At 45.0% G+C, this 10,407-nt stretch overlaps 2 protein-coding genes across 3 annotated transcripts; both read left to right on the top strand.

Moving 5' to 3' along the window:
* Positions 1 to 2,045: 2,045 nt before the first annotated feature.
* Positions 2,046 to 3,554, top strand: her8.2 (hairy-related 8.2). Its single transcript, XM_056610923.1, has 4 exons — positions 2,046 to 2,128; positions 2,278 to 2,373; positions 2,477 to 2,555; positions 2,840 to 3,554. The coding sequence occupies exons 1-4, from the start codon at positions 2,066 to 2,068 to the stop codon at positions 3,181 to 3,183; spliced, it is 582 nt and encodes a 193-aa protein (XP_056466898.1). The 5' UTR covers positions 2,046 to 2,065; the 3' UTR covers positions 3,184 to 3,554.
* Positions 3,555 to 5,489: 1,935 nt separating this feature from the next.
* On the top strand, positions 5,490 to 7,308 carry her13 (hairy-related 13). Of its 2 annotated transcripts, none has more exons than XM_056610921.1 (4): positions 5,490 to 5,794; positions 5,909 to 5,995; positions 6,143 to 6,218; positions 6,304 to 7,308. In XM_056610921.1, exons 1-4 carry the CDS (start codon positions 5,702 to 5,704, stop codon positions 6,831 to 6,833), a joined length of 786 nt encoding a protein of 261 aa, XP_056466896.1. In that variant the 5' UTR covers positions 5,490 to 5,701; the 3' UTR covers positions 6,834 to 7,308. The 2 variants fall into 2 exon arrangements, with proteins under 2 accessions (XP_056466896.1, XP_056466893.1); XM_056610918.1 differs by having other exon boundaries at positions 6,137 to 6,218.
* The last annotated feature ends 3,099 nt before the right edge of the window (positions 7,309 to 10,407 follow it).

Raw genomic sequence — 10,407 nt, 5'->3', positions numbered from 1 at the left:
GCTTCCTCTGTTGACTATGGTGTGCACTGTGCAGATGCCTCCAGCACACAGTGCCGTTTGTGTGCATGTGTGTGTGTGTGTGTGTGTGTGTGTGTGTGTGTGTGTGTGTGTGTGTGTGTGTGTGTGTGTGTGTGTGTGTGTGTGTGTGTGTGTGTGTGTGTGTGTGTGTGTGTGGATGCATATGTGCATGCATATGTTTTCTTTCTTGACATACCACCATATATATATATATATATATATATATAGAGAGAGGGAGAGAGAGAGACAGAGAGAGAGAGAGAGAGAGAGAGAGAGAGAGAGAGAGAGAGAGAGAGAGAGAGAGAGAGAGAGAGAGAGAGAGAGAGAGAGAGAGAGAGAGAGAGAGAGAGAGAGAGAGGGGGGGGGGGGGGTTGTGGAAGCAAACTCAAATGTGTGCTATGAAGTCATTTAATCTAGTTTTTTAAACAACAAGAACGCTGCTTTCAAGATTTGGCAGCCTACTTTGTAAACCTCGTTTTAATTGTTTAATTGATTACTTAATACATTTAGTCTAATTTGTCAGATATCACGTTTCCAGTGCTGCTGCTTGTAAATATTCAATTTAGTTACATTTCAAGCTTCTTAAATGTTTACTCTGAGAAATCCCTGAGAGATAAGAGTATGTTGGTCGCGTGCCAGATGCCCGTATGTCTTCGGCCCATCCCCCGCGAGTGTTGTTCAGACCCAGAAAACCTATGTCTTTGGTTATACCCATTCAACTCCCGATCAGAGGGTGTGACTCTCGGCCAACAAGCACCGGGCACAAAGGCACCTGTTGCTTTAGTGATGTTGTAAAATGGTTTGCTTCGGGCTCTAATGATTATGTAGAACAGAAGAATACTGTTTAGTCGGTTATCCAACTTTATCTTGTATTATTGTTATTATTTAAAGGGTTATATATAAATATAAATTCTTTATTTCTTTATTATTTATTTTTGGACTGCTCTAACCACCTTCTCCCGACCGGACAGTCCACTTTTTCTATAGGGGTTATTAGGCCTACTCTCTTCATGGTGATTAGGACCGCTTGAATAGCCAGCATTGTTCGGCTGTGTTTCCCACGACCTGGCGTTCGCCCGGCGGTCGCGTGGCTCCACACAGAGGCGCAGCAGAGCGCGAGCCGCCGCTCGGGGACATCTGGTCACGCGGACATCTGCTCACTTGGCCGTGCGCCGTCGTCGACCACAGATGTTGGTCATTTCACAAAGATGGTCAAAGACTTAGTTTGGTCAAAGACAGTTATTTAACCTGTGTAGTGCCTGTGCCTAAAAAAATACCTTCAAGAAAAAAATTGTCTTTTCTCCTCTCGGAAACGATAGGAAGTTTACGTAAAGAGGCCTATTTTCTTTTTCATATTTGTTATTTCATAAAATTACACAAAAAAAATAAAAATAAAATATATATATATATAGGCCTATATATATATGTGTGTGTGCGTGTGTTATTTTAGTAGTCTGTTGTTGAACCAAAAAGTGTCCCCCAAACAGCGCTATAACGGGGAGCCTGTTTCTCGTCTGCTTCAAGGTTTTGAGAGCGCGATGTTTTTTTTGTAAGGTTTCCGAAGGTTTCCTCCTTGCACGTGGTCTTATGTTTCCTCCACCTATTGAAAGCCAATGGGCGACGACTCCCCGGAGCATAGCGCGGTAATTGCACACCCTTGTTCATCCATGGGAATGACAACTCCGAGAGAATCGGCGCGCCTTTGGGTCACGTGATTCGGCCAGCAAAAAAAAAAAAAAAAAGGAAAAAGAGGAAACGAAAGTTGTGTTGTGGTGGAGGATGGGTGCGTGGTTTCAAGCAGGACATCTGTCGTTGTGTGTGTTTTTTTTTTCAAGTTTGGTTTCGCCTGCTATTGAATAGAGCCAGTGACCTGTCAGTCTTGACTGATGGGAGAAGGCCGCTGGGAGCGACCCTGTGTGTGGGAAAATACCGAAGCCAAAGAGTTGGACCATTCACATGCTAATTGTGCCCTATAAATAAGAGGGCCACGCAGCGCGCAGGGCCTTAGAGACGCTCTGAAACTCGCTCAGGCAACAGTGGGCTCAACATGACCGCGTCCTCTATGGCTCACAACGTGGGGAGACACTCGAGTGCTAAGGAGGAGAGAAAGGTATACTTTTGTTGGGGCTTTAACGCGTTTAAGGTTGTTGGATGCAGGATAACCCTAATGCTGTAGGCCTACTCTCGTCTTGTTGCCCTGTTTTTCCGCAAAGGAATCCTATTTCTGCGGTGCTAACAGTGTTTTTTTCTTCTACATAGTTAAGGAAGCCACTTATTGAGAGAAAAAGGAGAGAGAGGATAAACACTTGTTTGGATCAACTCAAAGAAACGGTGATCGGAGCGTTTAGACTAGATGTAAGTATTTTAGAGCTAGGCCTATAGCTGTTTTCAATTGTAATGCCAACTGTTGGATACCTCAGAGTCGGTTACAAATTAATGCTTTTTTATTGTCTAACAGCAATCGAAACTTGAGAAAGCAGATATCCTAGAAATGACCGTGAAACACCTGCAGAACATCCAGAGTCACAAACGCAATGGTAAGAAACTTGACTCAACTCGGACAGACTGTTGTCACCAGCAACAAGTGTTTTCATATTCATAGGCCTACAACTTGATGACTTATATCATTAATAACCATTGATTATTTCACAATTAAATATAAACATAATTTTTGAGCCTGCACAATACAGCAGTTTTACCAACAGTTTGGTTTAATTAAAGAGAACTGGTAAAAGCAATGCACTGCTCTCACTACTCTTGCTGTTACCAGCAGGGGGTGCTGTTGAACCACTTAATAAACATCGCCCGCCTTTCTCCTCAGCCGATCCCACGTTAGGCCTAGAGGCGCAGCAGAAGTACAGCACGGGCTACATCGAGTGCATGCACGAGGTCCACAACATGCTGCTGACCTGTGAGTGGATGGACAAAGCCCTGGGCTCCCGCCTGCTCAACCACCTGCTGAAGTCCCTGCCCAGGTCCACCGACGAGCGCCCCCTACAGCGCACCCCAAGACAAGACACGCCTGCCCTGGCAGAGCTCCCCGGCACACCCCTCAGGGGTGCCGGGGGCCAAATAGCCTGGCCCCAGGAGAGGGTGCTGCGGTTGCCAAGTAGCCCCAGCCACCACAGTCCCCTGGGTCTGCTGGAGATGTGGAGGCCCTGGTGAACATGTGGACTCCATTGTACTACGATGTCGATTCTCCCATTTTTTGTTAGAGCATCTTCTGTTATGTATCTTATAGATATGCTACTCTGAAAACAACCATGTGTGGGGCGCTTTTTGTTCCGATACTTATGATTCTAGGTGTGCTAGATGAAGACCCTTTCCAGTACTTCCTATCTGAAGTCGATATCCCGTAGCCTGCATTATAGAAGGCTCCTATTAATCTCTCTTGTATTTATTGTGTTAACAACTTTATTTATTCGATATTATAAGATGACCAATGTCTCCGTAGAGCTGTTGTCCAGCACTGTCTTTTGGTTTACTTCCTCCTCTATACCATTTGTATGTTTAACACAAATATTAATAAAAATATATCTTGTATGCAGTTATGTTTGTGTATTCATTTATTCTGAGCATTGAGAGAAGAATACTTGTACATTTCACATTACTTTCCAATTTGCTGCTACTGTAACAGAGCAGGCCTATCTTACGTGCTATACTATCGAGGGACAATCGTCTCTTTAAGAATATCTGGTATAATTAAAGATATAAAATAATGATACACCACTATGGGGCCCATTGATAGTTGAAAGTATGCTGCTTGTGGCTGAAAAATCAATCATATTTGGATATGATCCTGTAAATGATAATCAAAGGCAATATGAGGTCCCATTAAGAATAAACTGGCTTTGGTCATATTAATAAGTAGCCTACAGCATAATTTCTGCCTGAAATTTAGTCATACCCCTCTATTTAATCACTGTGCTCGTGGCCCCACTCCCGCCATTGTGGGCCCTTAATACTGGCCCGATCCCTTTATTACTGGCCCAATCTGATGGAGTCAGTCAGTAGGCTACTGAAGAGAGGGAAAAAGACGCCTGGTCCCTCAGCGAGTTGACGAACAAAAGCGAGCCGGGGCAGCTGCTCTCTCCACAGTCCAGACCATTAAAAATCTGGAGCAGAGGATGGCGGTGGCTAGGTTCCAACACCCCCCCCTCACACACACACACACACTCTTCCTCATACGCCCATGCCTGTGCGGAAAGATTGTGCGAAAAAAAACATATACATATAGTGCATCTTCTCGTGTTTGCAACCTGACATAGGAGTCATGCAGCAGTCATAAGCAACAATAATGTCCTAGTGTAGCCTACGCTAGATTGATTTGCATCACAATGCGATGAACACAACACGTTCAGAGCAAAGCACGCATGCTCAAAATGAGCAGATATTGCGCGCACAAAACCACAATCTAAATCCATCAGAATCAGAATCTTTATTTATCAATGAAAAATAACTAAGAGCGAGATATTTTTCCTTTGGATATGGGGGATATCGGGGAGGCCTGCAGGAACGCAAATCAGAAGTCACAGAAAACGGGGAGAACAAACGAGGCGCAGGCAACACCTGTCGCTTTCTTTGGAGGAGGGCTCTTAATTCCCCGGCTGATTCAGTTTGGGCCAAGGGGGCTGCCGCCAGCAGCTGCCGACTGGAGGCATCGCGTTACATCCGCCAGGCACGGGTAAATCACCAGAACTTCGGACAAAATGCCTCGAAATAAAATAATAATAAAAAAAAATATCTGTAATTCTATTTATTGATTTGTGTGTGTGTGTGTGTGTGTGTGTGTGTGTGTGTGTGTGTGTGTGTGTGTGTGTGTGTGTGTGTGTGTGTGTGTGTGTGTGTGTGTGTGTGTGTGTGTGTGTGTGTGTGTTCCTCTGCAACATGTAACAGCATAAGCTCTATATATATTTGTCGCATTATACCCCGCTTTGTTTATAATGAATACTGAAAGTGGGCTATAAAGTGAACACCGATAGTCATAAAGAAGTCGGGAAAATAGAAAACTAAGTAAAATACTTACCTTGTAAACCTGCTATTCTACATAAGCAGACGTTGAAGTCAGTCCAAATGGTCTATAACCTACAATACAATCTCAGCGAGTCATGTAGGCTATATGATGGAAGCCTTTCCCAAAAGTGTTACAAAAAATTAGATACTATGAGATAATTCTTTATTGTATTGTATCTTATCCCGTGTTTTCCACTTCTGCTGGGCTCATGTAAGGAATGTCCCCTCCGGGCGTTTAATAAAGTTATGATCTATTTATCTATCTGAAAGAGGAAAAACCGGCGCGTTCGGCCCCGTCAACCAAAAGATAATTCATTAAAGCCGCGGTCCGAGGCGCTGGCGGCGCTGCGGGGCCCGACCAGACAAAGGACTGCTCGCCCATTGGCTGCTGCGATGTGCGCTCCGTTGTTCGCGAGCATGAGCAGCCAGACCCTCATTCACATGCTAATAAGCCCCTATAAATACTAACAACAGTTACTCGGGGCCAGCAGCCCGTCTCACTAGGATTGCACAATAAACACAGGTCGCCTCGCCTGTCGTTTATTGATTCCCTCGGACCGGTTTCCATTCGCCAGCTGCCCGTCACTGGAGTCCGGGGAGAGAACCAGAGAGCGCTGGGATATCTAACCAATTGCGGTATTTTTTTTGCACAATTCGGGCTCTAACCAACATGGCCCCTTCGGCTCGACCCAGCGTAAACGAACTGGATACGGAGGAGGAGGAGGAGGAGGATTACTACGGGATACAGAGAGGAGACCGAAAGGTAAATCGACTCAGCCCTCGTAAGCAACGCATCGTGGTACTTTCTGCAGCGCCCTTCAATGGAAACCGCGGTTATAACCACGGTTGTTTTAACACGTCTCACATGTTCTTACAGACGAGGAAGCCATTAGTGGAGAAGAAGAGGCGTGCTCGCATCAATGAGAGTCTGCAGGAGCTTCGGAACCTGCTGGCGGACGCGGACGTGAGTAGCCCCGTGGTTCATTACGCGCTCACCTGTGACTGCTATACCGGCTCGACTGCGACACGATCATGAACACATCAGACCGGTTTCTGTTCTAAACACCCTGTGCCCATGGTCTCTTGTTCTCTGTCTCTTTTTAAGTTTCAGTCCAAGATGGAGAACGCAGAGGTGCTGGAGATGACAGTGAAAAAGGTTGAGGACATTCTGCAGAACCGAACGCAAGGTCAGCACACCCCACCCCTCTATCCAAATAGCTGGACCCTCCATCACCCCTTCTAAAGCTCCCCTCTTCCTTTTTGCACAAACAGAGACCGACACGCTGAACCGGGAGGCCAGCGAACGGTTCGCCGCCGGGTACATCCAGTGCATGCACGAGGTGCACATGTTCGTGTCAAACTGCCCCGGCATCGACGCGACGGTGGCGGCCGAGCTGCTCAACCATCTGCTGGAGTGCATGCCCCTGAACGAGGACCACTTCACGGACGTGCTCATGGATTTAATCACAGACACGACCACTACCACGACCACCAAAATCACTGCTACTACTACTGGTGGTGGTCACAACGGCAGCACTTGGCAGAACGCGGGCGACGCGCTCTGCGCCAGCCTCGCCTCGCCCGGGGGAAGGAGTATATCCAGCATGGCCCTCTCCCCGGCCCCCTCCAGTGCGTCCAGTGAGGACCTGTGCTCGGACTTGTGCTCGGACCTGGACGACACGGACAGCGAGCACAACCAGAGCTCCGAGGGGCAGGGGCTGGATCCCCGCGAGGCCACCAGCACACCCACCGGCATGCCCCCCACCGTCCTCTACTCTCAGTCCATGTGGAGGCCGTGGTAGGGGAGAGAGGGGGACACAGTGGGGGTCCCCGTGGCACTGGGCCCTCAGTGTGGGACGTTTGTGTGCCAATAGGCCCTGCTCGTATCGTTGTGAGTTATTAAGACCGTACACCTGACAACAAGGCTGAGAATTTCTTGTTTCACCCTTCAGACCGGAGATTCACTTACCGCTACAGACGTGGACCAGGGAATAAAAAGAAGAACCGGAAGGGCAGCCCATCTTTGTATATAATGGAGTGTATAATAAAGGACGCGTGTGAGGACCAAGCTCTTTAGATACCGACACGTTCGGCCCTTTTCTGCGATTAATATAATTATTTTTGTTGTATTATTCCAAATGTAGTCCTGTGTCATGAGGCATGTAGTTTGATTTTGGGGATAGCCTCCGTCGGAATAAGTGGATGATGTAATGATGTTTAGAAAGCTTTTGCTATAATTCCATGTTTGAATCTCATAAATAAAATAATAAATAAGTATGAAACAACGGTTGTCAAGTTATGCTGGGAAGCTTCAGACATGACCATGGTGGGTTCTCCTATAGGCCACAGCCTGCATCGGTCCTAAGTGTGGATCCCACCACGTTTTAAGTCACGGAAGCTGGCACATGAAAGGGATGATGTCACACCTCGGACTGCCCCAGTCGGCGACGCAGCTCACACCTCCGATGCAAATAACATCCGCATCAAAGTGGCTTCAGATCCTGTCTGGACCCAAATGGTGTCCGAACAGCCCTCCCAGTGAACAGTAAAAATAGGCCAGACGCAAACAATAACAACGCGCTGCCTTGAGTCCGTATAGACTGATTTTTCGAAAGCGCATGACTTCAAAAGTCTGAAATGTTGTCTTTCATAAATCTGTCACAGACCACACTTTATCGATATGAAGAGGGCTGTTAAAAATATGCAATGGTTGCATTGTGGACAACCAAACCAGACATGACTTTTACGTGGATGTCGAAGTTATTTATAATGCAAGCATTCCATTTTGTAGGACGAAGTTCCGCTTGGGTCAAATCAAGTGCTGATTAGTCTTTAACCCTTCTGCAGAAATGACTAATACGCAGGATTAGAGAAAGGCGCTTCCCTGTGCTCGTTCACACCCAGGTCTCAAATTGGACAAGGTGTGAACCGTCTGATGTCGGAGGAGACGGTGAAACGAGAGCGGAGGAGGCGTTGTGATCAAAGCGGAGAGCATGGTGGGCCAGCGTGTGACAGATGGGCGTCAAAGCCGGAGAGGAGAGCTCAAAGACATCCGAAACTTGCAGCAACACCAGGTTCATCCACGCACAATGTCAAGACAGCTTATTGCCATGGGATGCATCGACCCTTTACAGCCGACATTACGTGATTTGTTGATTCGGCATAAACCAATAATGAGCAGAGTCGGAGATATATTTGAATATAAAATTCGAAATTCAATCTGCATTAACGCTGCTTGAATTCTTGGGTCAGAGGTCAGCAAGATGCGACAGTTGGCCCTAAGGTATTAACGGTGAAGGAGGGCGAGAAATTAAAAGAGAGTGAGAGAAAGAGAGCATATGGCGGTAACACGAATCCCATGGGTATAGGCCTACAACAAATTCAACAAAATCTGTTGCTCAGCAGATTTTGAAAAGAATCATTCAATGTAACGGAGACATGAGGAAGTCCAATTAAACAATAGCAAAATAATTGGTAGCACAGCCACATGTATAATGCTTTTGCCATTTTTATTACATCATCTTCATGTTTCAATCAACACATTTTGTAACCTACAAAAACCGCACAGAAAACGTGCCAGTTTTATAAAACATGGTCTCATACTGCGTGTGAAATCATTTTAAAATGGCTATCCTGATACGGCCTTACGAGTAAGGCTTTGATTAAACACATATACTTTAAACATTCTTAGCAGGTGATGCCCTACCAATTCTGTCACAAGGTAATAAAAAATACAACAAACATTTGTAACACCCCGGAACTCAAAAATAATCTCCAAAATAAATGTGGGACACAATATTGATAAAAAAACAATATACTCATAGAAGGAGGGGGGCCAGGCCCTTGTATGAGGTGGGTGCAACACCTTAAGTCAAACAAGGGTCTTCTCCTTACAGACTTGGTACATGGAGACCACCGAGAGGAATCCACAAGGTACTTCCACCCTGTTCCCCGAGCTGCTCCCACAAAGGTAATGGTATGTTTCATAGCAGTAAAGGTGGAAAGTTTGGGGTTTAATTCTCTTTTCAGAATCAGAGGTAGTTCCCCGTTAATGCTCCTAAAGCACTTTCCTGTTTTGAATTTCCAAAACCCCAATCAAAAGCTCAACAGTACACAAAGAGAAAACGGCGGCAAAGAGAAGAGAAGAAAAATATGACCTAAAATGATGCCACAATAATAGGGATATCAAATCACTTCAACACAACCCAAGGGACTTGACTTGATTCATAGCGCCCTTACCCCCCACAACCCTCTCGTATGCTCCCCCGCACCACAATTGTTCTTAGTCCTCGTAAACTGAATGATGGAGCCAATATGGACCCTCCCAGAGTCCCCATGTCTTTAATATAATGAGCATAGCTTCCCTCATACGGTGAGCACAATAACACATTAACACGTCCAGTGCTCTACTTCCCACATTCTGTTGCATATGCGTTTGTGCATCACACACTCAAACCCACAGTGTGTAAGGTAACTATGGTGATTTGCTTTTCTGTATCCTCGACCGCTGTGAGTCCTCCGATATTCCGCTTCAGTGCTTAATGCTAGTCTAAACAGTCCAAGATGCTCTAAACTCATGGGGCTGGTGAACCAGAGGACAGAGACGACCTCTTAAAGTTCACAGTACCCTGGTTTGTACAATACAACTTCAACATGGTGAATATGCCTTTACAATGAGGTCAACTTTTGAAGCAACTTTCTTTTATTCCACAAAGACATAGCCATAGGAACCACTGACTGTCATTTAAATAAACAAATAAATAACAATAACGAGGCGACAAGCAGCTCATTATAAACATATAAATATGAGCAAAATAGCTTATTGGAATGCCCAAGGGACCAATAAGGAGGCTTTACAGTTGCTGTGATTGTGTGACCTTTGTAATAGGTTAAATAAAATGAATAGTCACACTTGACCAATGTGTGTTTCAGCACTCTGATACCATGTTGCCCATGTGACTTATCCACTGTGTGCAACGCTGCTCACCGGTTATTGATTCAGTGTGACGCAAAAAAACATTACATATTTCTCCTACCATCCTGAGCCACAAAACTAAATAAAAACACTCAAAAAGATGAATGACACTAGCGTGGTCATTCACCATTTTCACTGGCCAGCCCCGATGCAGGGCTGTGGCCAATGGCCATATAATACAGGAGTTCCCCGTGGTCAGTGGGATGAGTTTAACAGTAGCTTGTGTGGGGTTGTACCCATACACACATATATATATATATATATATATATATATATATATATATATATATATATATATATATATATATATATATATATATATATATATATATATATATATATATATATATATATATATATATATATATATATATATATATATATATATATATATATATACA

The sequence above is a fragment of the Gadus chalcogrammus genome, chromosome 16, assembly GCF_026213295.1.
Source record: "Gadus chalcogrammus isolate NIFS_2021 chromosome 16, NIFS_Gcha_1.0, whole genome shotgun sequence".
Taxonomy (NCBI): domain Eukaryota; kingdom Metazoa; phylum Chordata; class Actinopteri; order Gadiformes; family Gadidae; genus Gadus; species Gadus chalcogrammus.
This window is presented reverse-complemented; position numbering and strand designations above follow the sequence as displayed.